Here is a 14,981-nt window from a genome sequence, read left to right as displayed (position 1 = left end):
CTTTAGATTGCAACTACCACTGACCATAAATCACTAAGGCTAGTCTTTCATGAACACATGCTATATATCCTGTTTTATATTTTATCTTTCAGCACAAATTATAATCATTCCTATCAACTCCACCTGGTCCTCAAAGCAAACATTATATAAAATTTATTTTGAGTTTATCACCATGAATTGTTCATTAATTATGTAATTAACAAAGCTTTATTTTACAAATGATTGATAAATAAATGAAAAAGATTAAAACAATGAGGAAAAATATAATTTTCTGCTTTGTATGGAAAAATAAACAATTCATAGTACTTAGTTTGACAAAAATGAGGGAAACAATTCTTAATAATGGAAATAAACCCCATGTGACATTTCTGGGGGTCAAATTTGCAACTCAAGTAGGTCAATTTTAGAATGTATAGCCCAGAAATCCATCTTTAAGAGTTTATCCCACAAAAAGTATTAAAAGAGAAATGTATGAGAATGGTCACTATAGTACTGCTTGTAACAGCAACTGGCAAACAAACAGTAAGGCGTGCTCAGGAAGATAGCATCACAGAGCAAGAAATGTCCTCAGTTATCACCTAAATCTGATCCCATCATATTTAGAATGAGTAAAATTATTTCCCCAGAAAGTAAAATAATTTCCCTAAAATCATAAAGCTAATGAGTTCAGTCTGGTCCAAAGTGAAAGCACCCACGTGTACGCACTGGCCCTTTGACAGGATGACTCATATCACAAACGTAAAGTTGGGAAACCAGAAAAGAATAGACAGGGCAAGGGAGACACTTCAAGGAGCTTTCCAGGCTTCTCTTTTTTAAGGCAGGTTTTCACAATAATGTTCATCTATTTTAAGAAATATAGAGAAAAAAAAAAAAAGAAATATAGAATTTTCAGGATGGGCTTGCTCATATTCAAATGCAAATTAAAAGGGGCTGGGAAGGAGGCACTGCAAAGTCAAACACAGTTTTTAAGATTATTAACTTTTGAGTATTTATCTGCACAAAATGTTCTTCTCTCAAAAGTTGTACAGTCAAGAGCAATATGGCTCAATCATTTTAAAGGATAAAATGTGAAAAATACAGAAGTTTTCTTTTCTCTCAGATGCATTATTTTACCAAGTTTTCTTTTTAGATATGAGAGTTAAGATCAGAGTTGGATTACCATCAGGATGCACATACAAAATGACAATAGTAACCCAATTCCAGGCTAAGCAGTAGGAAAAGGCTAAACCAGAATTCAATGCGAGTTGGATAAAAAGATTGATTTTATATGTGTATATATAAGAGCTCAGTAAGCTTTCACTTCTACAAAGCTAAAAGGATTCTCTACAAAGAAATCTCTATAAAGAAATTTAATGTATATTACCTATCTGTTAAGAAGGCACAGATGAGATTCTTCGCATGTTTAGAAATTTCTGCATCTTCAGGGAAACATAGTGAGTTTTTATGATCCATAATTTTGCTATATGTTCCTACAAGTGAATCTGCATAAAATGGAGTATCCCCTAAAGTACCAAGAAAGAAGACACAGAGTGTAACAGAGAATGCAAATTAAACATTTTTTACCTAATATTTAAATACGTTAAGTTTAGATTTATCACATGCATGTAAGAAGGAAATGTCTATGGGACAGGAATCTCAGTCAAAACAAACATGAACACACCAAGAATATATTTAAATTTTAACCATATCAATAAGCCAATAATTTTTAAGATCAAAATAAAATCAATACTAATTGTACCATGTGTTGGGTAATACATAATGAGAAAAAAATTAATGTACTGGATAACTTAAAAGATTACTAAGTGCAATCAGATCAGTTAGAGCCTTTTAATGCTTCAGCTAAAGCAAACCTTTTGTTATACAATACAGTAGTCACCAACCATAAGTGGCACTTTAAATTAATTAAAATGAAATAAAATAAAAAATTCATTTCCCTAGTCACATTAGCCGTATTTCAAAAGCCCAACATGGCAGGTCCCCACCATACTAAACAGTGCAGACATAAGCCACTTTCATCACAACAGCCTGGACAATGCAGCTCTAAGAGTCAGATCAGCCTCATTATTTTACATACAAGGAAGCCAGGCCCGGAGAGATGACATGTGATTTGCCTACGAGGACACACAGCTAGAGCTGAAAATGGCAGAATCAGTCTCCAAATACAGTGTTCCTGCCAATTGATGACTGTGATAAAGAGGCACTGAAACAAGTGTAAAGACTTTCAAAAAAGTTCACAGCATCATTTTGGCCAGTACTTAAAGTCTAAGAGTTAAAGGCCCTGCCAGTGTGCTTCAAATCACCTTAGTACAAACCAGACTTCCCCAAATCAGTCAAAAAGAAGTCCTCAGATAGTTTTTGTTTTCCAAGGGTAGTAGAGGAGAGTTTTGAATTCAAGATTTTTCTAGTGTGATTTTTAACTGCAGTAGACTCTTTGAAGTGAAGTCTAGTGCCAACCAACCTGATGAGTGAGCACACAGTATGCTCAGAACACTGCAAATCAGTGCCATTCAAACTCATTCAGCTCTCAGAGCTGAAAACGGTAGCAGGTGTATAAATGGTCTCTTCAAATAACCCAGGTGACTTCCTCCAAAGTATATTATTTTTTAAAACTCTGGGAGAGTCTAGGCAAATGATGGAATATATTCCACTTTCAAAATACTACAAGACACACCTAATAAACCATCAGACAGGGCCTAGACATGGGGAGAACAGACAGATACAGTGTGTACAAAGAGACCCAGAACAATTTGCAATGACAAAGGCCCAGAACAAAGCAAGTCACAGTAGGACATGAGACTTAGCACAGTAAGGTCAACACTACACGTACACATATGGTCATTAAGAGAAGGCATTTTAACTACAAAAAGTTCTAGGACCAAGGGTTACCTAATTTTGTACTGAGATTTTTTTTTTTAAGCAATAGCCACATTCAATCATTATACAGATTTTACAGATTTCCACTACCAATTTCTTTCAGAGTCACAGAAAAGAAATTCTCCAAGTTCTAACATTAATTCACTCTAAATTCTTATGATGTTATTTGCCTTAACACATTTGCCTCATAAAGTAGATTTTGCTACATCTCCCCTGGGCTGCCCTCATAGCTCAGTTGGTAAAGAATCCGCCTGCAATGCAGGAGACACTGGTTTGATTCCTGGGTCGCCAAGATCTGCTGGAGAAGGGACAGGCTACCCACTCCAGTATTCTTGGGTTTCCCTTGTGGTTCAGCTGGTAAAGAATCCGCCTGCAATGTGGGAGACCTGGGTTTGATCCCTGAGTTGGGAAGATCCCCTGGGGAAGGGAAAGGGTACCCATTCCAGTATTCTGGCTTGGAGAATTCCATGGACTGTATAGTCCATGGAGTCTCAAAGAGTTGAATACGGCTGAGCCACTTTCACTTTCACCCCTTACCCTAAAGCCACTGGTTTCCTTGGCCAGAAGACATTTTTGTGACTCTAGTACTCAGGAAGAAGAAATCTTAAAAATGAAATCTATGGTGTAAAGAAAAGTTTTGAAATACGTGAGCATTTCAAATTTTGATGTGGCCAAAGTAAAAGAAATTATTTAACTTGTCTCTGAGTTTTCTGAGATTGAAACACTATTATAGAATATATTTATCTTGATAGTCAAATGGTCAATAACCATATTTGACTGGAATTACAAACCAAATATATATACAAGTAGCAAATATAAGAAACATAGTTTACAAAAACTAATTATATAATTACATAAACTGAATTATTTTCAGTTCCTTATTTACAACAAAATACTACTGATTAAGAAAATCTTAGAATGAAGGCCCACTGCAGCTGTAAATTTGCTTGTTCTAGTATTTTCTTAATCAAAAAGGTCTATGGAAAGAATATTTCCTAGCAGTAAACTTTCAATTCCTTTCATATTCTACTCAATTATTGTACCAGCATGAGGTTTCATTTTAATTTTCTAATCAACAATCTGTCACATTAGATGCTATCAATTCAAAGGTTTAAAGAAATTCTACTTTCTCCTTAGAACACAAGCAATTAAATTTTTTTATAGTCTCACATTCTTGACTTAGAACTTAAGTGTTGTGAGATAGGTTTTAAAAAACAATCCCAGTTTACTTACCCACCAGCATTTCAAAAAGGAAAACACCCACGGACCACCAATCACATTCTCGCCCATAGTAACCATCACCCCCTTGTGATTTCAGGACCTCAGGTGATATATAATCGGGTGTTCCAACTGCTGTATCACAATGCACCATGCCTGTCTAGGTAAAGTGCAGAGAAAGGAAAAAAGATGTATATAAAATGTGAGTAAACACACACACATATAAGCAAAACTAATCCATTTATTAATACAGTGACTACCCATTGCTACCAACAGACCTTCACTGCTGACATGGTTTTGGGAGGACAGAGGATAGACGCATTATGAAATACATAAAAATGTCTGGATTATGGGAAATGAGTGATAATTTTCCAGCTCTAAAATATTAGAGGCTTCATCAATGAAAGAAGGAAAAGGTGGTTAACTTCATGGGAATTCCATGCAAATCAACATCTTCTCTTTCTTACATTATTAAGGAGTTAACAAGAGAAGTACAAAATGTGGTCTTAATGCACCTGACCTGGGGAAAAGAAAAGAATTATGAAAGGAAGCTTTAATATTTCCAAAGAAACTGCAGTGATTAAAACTGCAAAGGCCCCAGCTTTGGAGGCTGGATAAAGAAATGGTTCCTATTATACCAAGAAAAAAATGGAAGAAATAGACCAACTGTTTAAATCAAAAGATCTTAATTGTTTGAAAGCTATACCTCCAAGCTGCATGTTTAGAAATGTGGAGCTGTGGCATCAAGGTATTTGGCAAAATTATAAAAACACTCTTTTCTGTGTTTAGTTTCCGTGGGTAATAAGATAATCCCTATCTGATGTCTTTCTGACAAGAACCACTGTAGATAACACCTATGTGTGTGTTTATTTTATAGCATGTATGTGTGTGTGTGTCTGTCTGTCTGTATATGCTGCAAGATTAAATCACAACAGTATATAGTAGCGTGGTTCTGTTTACTTCCAGCTATGTATAAACATGTAAAAACTTCACAGATTAAGTTAAATGCCCTTCATTTTCTCTATCTACCTAATTAAAAAAGTGTCTCACCTACATTCCTATATAAACTATATACACTAGCAAACTACTAAGTACTATGACCACCTTGGAAAAAAGAAGTTCAGTGTATTTTATAAACATGACTTACATAAATGTTTTTATTTAAATGCAATAAAACATTATATATGGGAAATTAACTTCAAAAGCAATCTTTTCATTCCTCAAAAATCAGCAAAAATAACTCAATGACTTTATTTTCCCAAGTATACAGCAAAGAGAGGTCATTTGAGTTGAATATAAATAAAATAAAAAATTTGGAAATAAGTGAGCAAATTATGATGGCAATACTCTGCATGGGTTACTATTTAGGATAAAAAATGAAGACGACAGTGCCTGACTACAAAAAGCAGGACATAAAATTAATTTTTACCATTAACTACCTTATATTTGACTTCTACTGAAGGAAAAATTCATAAAGACTTACTAAATAAAATCTTTTCATTTCACATGTATCCATGTTAGTTAGACTTCCAAAAAATGAATCTCGACACTTCAATAGCTAAAAACTGGTCAGACACAAAAGTGCCACTAAAAGAAAAATTGTTTAGCATTCAAAGGTTCAGAGGAAGAAGAGAAAAGGATAAGAAAAGAACTGGCGACAAGTTAGGCTTCAAAGGAATGAGAGTTGGCATGGCAGCTTAGAAAAAAACAAGCAAAAACAAAGGGACAAGAATGACTTTATATAAAGTTCAAGAAATGCAGTAAAGTCCAAATTAGCTAAATGTAAAACTTCACATGATGAAGCTGGAAAAGGAAAGATGGAGATCAGTTTGAATAACTGCTTATTTGTAGAAAAGAAACACTCTGGTAGGACTAAATAATTTTTACACAGTGAACTATGTTACTGGTACCCTGTTTTCAAAAATTTAATATTTTAACCACCATCTTTGGCAAGCATATTGATGGTTAAAAAAGTTTTTCTTTAATAAACATTTGGGAAAGATGGTGGCACTAGTGGTAAAGAACCCACCTGTCAACACAAAGGCAAGTTAGATCCCTGGATCGGGAAGATATTGGAGTAGGAAATGACTACCCACTCCGGTATTCTTGCCTGGGAAATCGCATGGACAGAGGAGCCTGATGGGCTACAGTCCACGGTGTTGCAAAGAGCTGGACATGTGTGAAGCGACTAAGCACACATGCACTTAAAAACTATCTCGTGGGGAAGTTCTCAAATCACATAAACTTTACATTTATGACAAATCTGATTCTCTTCTAAAGAAATACAGGAAGAACAAACCACAAACTAAGAGACTGGTTTACCTACAGGGGGTGAGTGGGAAAAGGGTAGAAAGAAACAAGTACAGTACAGGAATGGGGTGGTGGGATAAGGAGGGGGTGATCCTTCTCTAAGGATGTAATTTGTTACAGTTCTGACTCTTAAACCAGAGGAATGCTTCACATACCCAAAAAATAATTAAAATCAACCGGATGTGGGACAATTCTAAATGGAACACAAACAGTAAGAAATGGACCTGTTTCATAAATTAATAACATAACCACACCAAAGAAGGTAGAGAGGAAAAGAACTGACCTAGGTTACCTTGGAAAACAGTTGTAGTGTATATAATGAGAGCCAGGTTTAATGAGAGCCAGGTTTCTCACTATCCAAAAAAAGTAAATACAAAAAAGAAAGGAGGAAGACTAGAATGAATCCTGTGCTGTAAAACTAGAATCAGAAGTGTAAAACTAGAATCAGAAGTATCATATGAACTCATAATTTTTAATATACTTCATATACAGACTAGTAAGTACAGAATTAAATATGAACATGTATGTGCATATGAGTTAGTATAGGATATACAATATACACATGTCCACTAACAGGGTCTAGAAGTAATGACACTCCAAAAGCAATGAATACTTCTAACACCCAAATACTGATTTTTAAATACCGTTCTTGAATAAAAGGAATTAGAGCTTCTTCAAGAAGTATTTGTTTTCAGGGCTGGGACACAGAAAATACAAAATAGTGTTCAATAACTTATAGTACAAAGAAAGAAAAAGAAAAGAAAATGCTCCCCAGAGGATACATGTTAAAAAGCTAGAGGAGCCAACTTAAAAAGACTTCACAAGATAAGCAAACTTTGAACTGAGTTTCAAAGTGTGAGTAGGAACTTGCCAAGTACAGTGTATTACAGTACAGTACAGTACAGTTTAATAGCATGTATTAGATTGGTGTAAATGTAACTGCAGTTTTGGATCATGAATTTTAAAGCATCATAACTAGGCTCAAACATATCTTTATTAATCAAAATAGAAAGCATTATAATCAATACATTTTTGCCAGTGAGAATTAAGTTTGTTTATTCCTGCAGCGTAAAAATGCATGCCTTGTGAATCAGTGATCTCTTGGAAAGCATTTCCTGCCTCCTGCTGGTTGTGGAAGCATTTTCCCTACAAAAAGTTTCGAGATGCTTGAAGAAGTGGTAGTCAGTTGTCAGAGGTCAGGTGAATACGGTGGATGAGGCAAAACTTCGCAGTCCAATTTGTCAACTTTTGAAGCATGTTGTGTGACGTGCAGTTGGGCACTGTTGTGGAGAAGAACTGGGCCCTTTCTGTTGACCAGTGCCGGCTGTGGGTATTGCAGTTTTCAGTGTATCTCATTGGTCTGCTGAGCATACTTCTCAGATGCAATGGTTTCACCAGGATTCAGAAAGCTCTAGTGGATCAGACAGGCAGAAGACCACCAAACAGTGAGCACAACCTTTTTTTTGGTGCAAGTTTGGCCTTGGGAAGTGCACTGGAGCTTCTTCTCAGTCCAACGACTGATGTGGTCATTGCTGATTGTCGTACAAAATCCATTTTTCATTGCACATCATAATCCGATTGAGAAATGGTTCGTTGCAGTTGTGTAGAATAAGAGATGACACTTCAAAATGACAATTTTTTCTGATTTGTGGTCAGCTTACAAGGCACACATTTATCGAGCTTTTCACCTTTCCAATTTGCTTCAAGTGCCAAACGATGGGAGAATAGTTGACATTAAGTTCTTAGGCAACTTCTTGTGTAGTAGTTGTTAAACTGGATCAGCTTCAATGATGGCTCTCAATTGGTCACTGTCAACTTCCAATGGCTGGCCACTGTGCTCCTCATCTTCAAGGCACTTGTCTCCTTTGCAAAATATCCATCACTGCACTGTATGTCTGTTAGCAGCTCCTGGCCCAAATGTGTTGTTGATGTTACGAGTTGTCTCCACTGCTTTACAACCCATTTTAAACTCAAATAAGAAAATCACTTGAATTTGCTTTTAGTCTAACTTCATTTCCATAGTTTAAAATAAATATAAAATACACAGCTAGTAATAAGTCATTAGCAAAAATACATAAAGCAAGAAATGAGCATTAAAATGATGTATAACACAACCACATTTATTTATGTATTCGAGTATCAACTGGCAAAGTTCAACAAAACAAAATGGCAATTGCTTTTGCACCAACCTTATAAAAAAGCCAGGAATCATGAAATACCATGGGTATAAAAGAAGCTATTTAAGACCTCTGAAACACAAGGTACAAGAGAACAAATGATAGAGAATGAAGGTGAAACACTAGGTAGGGATTATATCACCTTAAGAGGAGGCTTCAGGTAACTAGGTAAGGAGTTCCAACTTTATTTAGTAAGTGATAGAAATCTACTAAAGGGTTTCAAGTTTGAGAGAAACATAAACAGTATGCATTTTCAAAAGCTTCTTCAGAAATACTTTGTCTTATATGTATCAGATAATGTGTGTTTGCTGAATACATCTAGTGTTTCATAATTGACAAAAAAATGTCATAAATCGAAAGATTTACTGAAAACAAAAAATGGTCAGAGGATTTAGCATAGTTGATAAAGCAGAAGATGTTTTTCTGGAATTCCCTTGCTTTCTCTATGATCTAATGAATGTTGGCAATTTGATCTCTGGTTCGTCTGCCTTTTCTAAACCCAGCCTATGTATCTAGAGGGCTTCCCTGGTGGCTCAGATGGTAAAGAATCTGCCTGCAATGCAGGAGACTTTGGTTCAATCCATGGGTTGGGAAGATCCGCTGGAGAAGAGAATGGCAACCCACTTCAGTATTCTTGCCTGGAGAATTCCCTGGACAGAGGAGCCTGGTGGGCTACATTCCATGGGGTCGCAAAGAATCAGACACAACTGAGCAACTTTCACATCTGGAAGCTCTCGGTTCACACACTGCTAAAGGCTAGCTTGCAGGATTTTGAGCATAACCTTGGTAGTATTTGAAATGAGTGCAATTTTCTGGCAGTTTGAACATTCTTTGGCATTGTCCTTCTTTGGGATTGGAATGAAAACTGACCTTTTTCAGTCCTGCAGCTACTCCTGAGTCTTTCAAATTTGCTGACATACTGAGTGCAGCACTTTAACAGCAACATCTTTTAGGATTTTAAATACCTCAGCTGGAATTCCATCACCTCCACTAGCTTTGTTTGTAGTGGCACTTCCTAAGGCCTGCCTGACTTCACACCCCAGGATGCCTGGCTCTAGGTGAGTGACCACACCATCGTGGTTATCCTAGTCATTAAGATCTTTTTGGTATAGTTCTTCTGTGTATTTTTGTTACCTCTTACTCTACTAACAGTCTATAAGAGCTTATAGTAAAGACATTACAATGGCTATGTATTAGGGAAAGAGAATAAAACAAAAAGAACTGAAAGGGGGGAAACATAATAAACATAATTTAAAAAAAACCAAATGAGGTCTTTGTGGATAACTAATACAATAAGTTGTGAGCCAAGGAACATAAGTAACTACATGTACCTGAATTTAAAATAGTAAACAAAATTATATATACCATCTTTTATTTTGCCCTATAGAGAGACAATTTAAGATATTTAAACAGGTGAATTTAATATTTACTTACATGCTTGTACAATAATTTCATAAACACCATATTCTGACCTGTTCCATACCTGCATATTCAACATCTTTCTTTCCTTAACCACCTTTATCCATCCTAAAAACACATGGTGTGATTTCTCGGCACCCTCCCAAAGGTTCTTGGTTTAATGAAAATTAGAGCACGCTCGTGGAAGTGCAACACATAAGTATCATTTGTTATGTATAACAGACATTAAAAAGTTTAGCATTCTATTAGAAAATTATTTCATTTTCATTAATTTTCACTGGTAATCACTTTATTCTACATTATGATAAACACCACAAGAGGGAGCTTTGGTCAACCTACTAAATACTGATTAATGTATGCAGAACACAAACACAGTAATACTCTATGAAGAAGACCAGAGAACCTAAGAGATGTTACATTTTAGCTGGGTAGACAGGGCATACAAACCTAGATGGAAAAAAGTGGCCTGTGAAGTACAGCATGAATTCTAAGTGAGTAATATTATGGACATTATGACAGAGAGTGATCAGTCAGGTTAGCATTCTCAAAGAAAATTTTCCACATGAGGTAAAAAAATCAGAGCTGAACTTGAAGAATATGGATCACTGATGACAATCAATAAAAGTGAGTATCAAATAGGTGGCATAAATAAACTGAGAAGTAAAGAGAAAAGAAAAATCAGCTTAATTCAAAATAAAAGTCTTGACAAGATAATTAATAAGAATACATAGAAAGAAAACATGATCTCTCCCAATCAGGCATTGCTGCCAGGAATTATAGCACACTTACAGAGAGATCATTATAAACATGAACTAGTTCTGACTGGTAGAAAATGTTTGTCAAAATGCTATGAGGAAGATGATTACTTATCTGAGTTCTTATTTCTCTTGAATTCACCAAATCTACAAAGTATTCTACAACTAGATGAATGATTTAGTAAAGAAAATGTTTTGATTTAGATATTTTATTACCTTGTTTGAGTCATTAGTAAAACTAAATTTCTATATTTTTTTAATTATGAAGTCTAGATATGTTGTTTTCTTTTTGTCTCTTAAAAAACTAGCATTTTAAAAAAAAAAAAAAAACTCGCTTGTTACTTACTTCATCCATCTTCATACATGTGCCAAAATCTGCTAATTTTAGATGCCCATGTTTATCCAAGAGCATGTTGTCAGGCTTCACATCTCTGTGAATTAAACCCATGGAGTGTATGGCATCCAAAGCAAGAACAACTTCAGCAGTATAAAATTTGGCCCATTTTTCAGGTACATCATAGTTACTCATAAGGTTTACAAGGTCTCCACCAGGCATGTACTCCATTACCATGTACAGATACTTATCATCTTGAAAGGCACAAAAGAGCTGGAAAACAAAACAAGAAGGAAAAAAAGTTTAAAAAAAGAAGAGGGACTTCCCTGGTGGTCCAGTGGCTCAGACTCTGCACTCCCAATGAAGAGAGCCTGGGTTCGATCTCTGGTCAGGGAACTAGATCCCACATGCTACAACTAAGACCCAGTGCAGCCAAATAAATAAATAAAAATATTAAAAAAAAAAAACAACAAAAAAAACCCTAGAACTGTTAACAGAAAAAAAAAATCCCCAAATCAATACTGCTATTGAAAAAGACAAATTACGGTAAAACCAACACAGAGTTAAACTTTATGAAATCTTTGACTTTAGATTTGGATATCTTTAATGGAGAATGAGTTATCAGATAAAACTATTACATGGATATCTTCTTCATGCTTAACTAACAAAATATGCATAAATGTATCATTTTCCCTCTTGGAGAATACAGGAATCTATTTAAATAGACATATTTTAAAAGAGAAACAGAATAAGAAAGAGGAATATAAAAGGTGATGACTAAAGAATCCATAATAAAATGGCCCAACTTTCTGCAAATAAATTCCTGCACATAACTCACAAAGCAGAGAGCTGAGTAGGCAGTTTAGAAACACCTAAGATACCAGATTCAATAGATACCAGAAGAGGGAGTAAGTCCCATACCACTGGGAAGAGTAATTCGTAGCCACATATGGGACAGGGCCTTCTCCCTTCCTTTCCCCATCATCTTGTTCATAATCAATAGCAACTGACAGTGCTAACTGCACTCAGACTAAAGCAGTGGCACTGGGACCTGAGAAAAAGGACACCAAGCTAAGGGAATTTGCTGGGGCATACTTATCAGGGTCTCCTAATAAATCAGGTGAGATTAGGACTAGTATTATTAGCACCAGAACTAGTAACAAGGCACCTAAGATAGGTCCTGACCCCCAGGAGAGACAAGAAACCACAAATTCAGAAGGAAAGGTTATCTGTACGTTCCATCCAACAATATGTCCCACCCCTTCCTGAAAGCACACAACATAAACAGAAAAGATTTCCACAAACAGAAAAAAGAACAAAAACAAGAATCTAGGAGGTTTTACAAATAGCAGAAGAATGAGGAGAAGCAAAAAGCAAGAGAGACAGGGAAAGGTACATTCAATTAAACAAAGAGTTCCAAAAAATAGCTAGAAGAGACAAGAAGGTCTTCTTCAATGAACAATGCTTAATAAGACAAAAACAGCAAAAGGTGAAAGACTAGAGATCTCTTCAGGAAAATTGGAAACATCAAGCGAGCATTCCACTCAAAGATGGGCACAATAAAGGATAAAGGTGGTAGAGACCTAGTAGACACTGAAGAGATCAAGACGAGATGGAAAGAATATACAGAAGAATATACAGAATAAAAAAGATATTAATGAACTGGATTACTATGATGGTGTGGTTAGTCACCCAGAGCCAGACATTACGGAGTGCGAAGTCAAGTGGGCCTTAGGATGTATTGCTGTTAATAATATAGCTAGTGGATGTGATGAAATTCCATCAGAACTATTCAAATCCCTAAAGGAAGATGCTACCAAGGCTTTTCATTCATTATGTCAGCAAACCTGGAAGACCCAGCAGTGGTCACAGGACTGGAAAATCTTCATCCCAATTCCCAAGAAGGGTAGTACCAAAGACTGTGCTAAATATCAGACAATTGCACTCATCTCCCATGCTAGTAAGGTCATGTTTAAAATCTTGCATGCTAGGCTTCAGTATTACGTGAACCAAGAACTTCCAGATGTCCAAACTGGGTTTAGAAAAGGAAGAGGAACTAGAAATCAAATTGCCAGCATTCGCTGTATTATAGAGATAGCAAGGGAATTTCAGGAAAATATCTGTTTCCATCAACTACACTAAAGCCGTTGACTGTATGGATCATGACAAACTGTGGGAAGCTCTTAGAGAGATGGGAATACCAGATCATCTTACCTGCCTTCTGAGAAACCTGTATGCAGGTCATGAAGCAACAGTTAGAACCCAGAACAACTTATTGGTTCAGGATTGAGAAAGGAGTATGACAGGGCTGTCTGCTGTCACCCTGTTTGTTTAACATACAGGCTGAGCACATCGTGAGAAATGCCAGGCTGGATGAGTTGCAAGATGGAATCAAGATAGGCAGGAGAAACATCATCAACCTCAGATATGTGGATGATACCACTCTAATGGCAGAAAGTAAAGAGGAACTAAAGAGTCTCTTAATGAGGGTGAAACAACAGAGTGAAAAAGCTGGTTTAAAACTCAACATTCAAAAAACTAAGATCATGGCACACAGACAGACAGGGAAAAGACGGAAGTAGTGACAGACTTCCTCTTCTTGGGCTCTAAAATCACTGTGGACGGTGACTGCAGCCATGAAATCAGAAGATGGTTGTTTCTTGGGAGGAAAGCGATGACAAACCTAGACAGTGCTTTGAAAAGCAGAGATATTACACTGCCGAAAAAGGTCCATGTAGTCAAGGCTATGGTCTTCCTGTGGTCAGGCACGGTTGTGAGAAGCTGGAATGTGAAGAAGGCAGAACACTAAAGAATTGATGCCTTTGAACTGTGGTGCTAGAGGACTCCCGAACATCCTTTGGACATCAAGGAGATCAAACCAGTCAATCTTAAGGGAGATCAACCCTGAATATTCACTGGAAGGACTGATGCTGAAGCACCAGTATTTTGGTCATCTGATGTGAACAAATATCTCATTAGAAAAGTCCCTGATGCTGGGAAAGACCGAGGGCAGAAGGAGAAGAGGGCGTCAGAGGATGAGATGGCTGGACGGCATCACTGATACAATGAACATGAACTTGGGCAAACTCCAGGAGATCGTGAAGGACAGGGAGATCTGGCGTGCTGCCGTCCATGGGGTCACAAAGAGTTGGACAGGTCTGGGCAAATGAACAACAACAAGAATCAACAACTGAGAAAAACCAGTATCATGAAATAGAAGCAAAGCAATTCAAGAAACACAAAGTTAACAGTCAAGGAAATGCTTAAATAGGACAAATTAAGAACAGCTCTAAAAATATGAAAACCAATAGCCTCAAAAGAGAAACAAGTCACATCAAGTAAACCACAGGATGATATGAGAAAAAGTCTGAAGCTTTGGCATTAAATATACAAGTAATGATAAGAGAAAAACAAATTATAAAGCAAGAAAATTGAGCAAAGTAACTTTCTCTCTCTGAAGTCACTGAAGGATTCAGAGATGAAAAACAGAGCAAAGTCAGAAAGGTTACAACATCTAGCTAAATGCAGTCTGGAAGAGAGAACATAGACCAGAAGAAAAAGAAAAAATAAACAGCAAACAAAACCTTCCAGAAATGAATAAAGTTAAAAATCTAGATTGAAAGGACTACAAATGAAACAAAGAGAAACAGATAGTGCTAAACTCTCAGAAACCCAACAAAAAAATTCTAAAAGTTTACAAAGACAAAAAGTATCTTATGTACAAAACCCAAATCATATTGTTAACAAACATTTCAGCCAATACAGAATACAAAAAACAGAGATATAGCTTTAAAAATGTGAATGAAACAAATTTCAATTCTAGAATATGGCAGTCTAAAAAGAAAACCCAATAAAATGGCAAAATAAATATGTATTACATCATGTTTATTCTTA

The 14,981-nt window shown here is 36.2% G+C and overlaps 1 protein-coding gene across 4 annotated transcripts in view; it reads right to left on the bottom strand.

The window, feature by feature from the left end:
• The window catches only part of ROCK2 (Rho associated coiled-coil containing protein kinase 2), a 131,152-nt gene that overhangs the window by 48,420 nt on the left and 67,751 nt on the right, over nucleotides 1–14,981 (bottom strand). For all 4 annotated transcript variants that reach the window (XM_061433304.1, XM_061433305.1, XM_061433306.1 and 1 more), the window contains 3 exons: nucleotides 11,100–11,360; nucleotides 4,108–4,252; nucleotides 1,364–1,502 (listed from right to left, as the gene is read on the bottom strand). In XM_061433304.1, coding sequence (XP_061289288.1) covers nucleotides 1,364–1,502; nucleotides 4,108–4,252; nucleotides 11,100–11,360 — 545 coding nt within the window. The remainder of the gene's footprint in view (nucleotides 1–1,363; nucleotides 1,503–4,107; nucleotides 4,253–11,099; nucleotides 11,361–14,981) is intronic.

The sequence above is a fragment of the Bos javanicus genome, chromosome 11 (assembly GCF_032452875.1).
Source record: "Bos javanicus breed banteng chromosome 11, ARS-OSU_banteng_1.0, whole genome shotgun sequence".
In the NCBI taxonomy this organism is placed as follows: domain Eukaryota; kingdom Metazoa; phylum Chordata; class Mammalia; order Artiodactyla; family Bovidae; genus Bos; species Bos javanicus.
The sequence above is the reverse complement of the archived record's forward strand: the minus strand, read 5'-3'. Positions and strand labels throughout refer to the sequence as shown.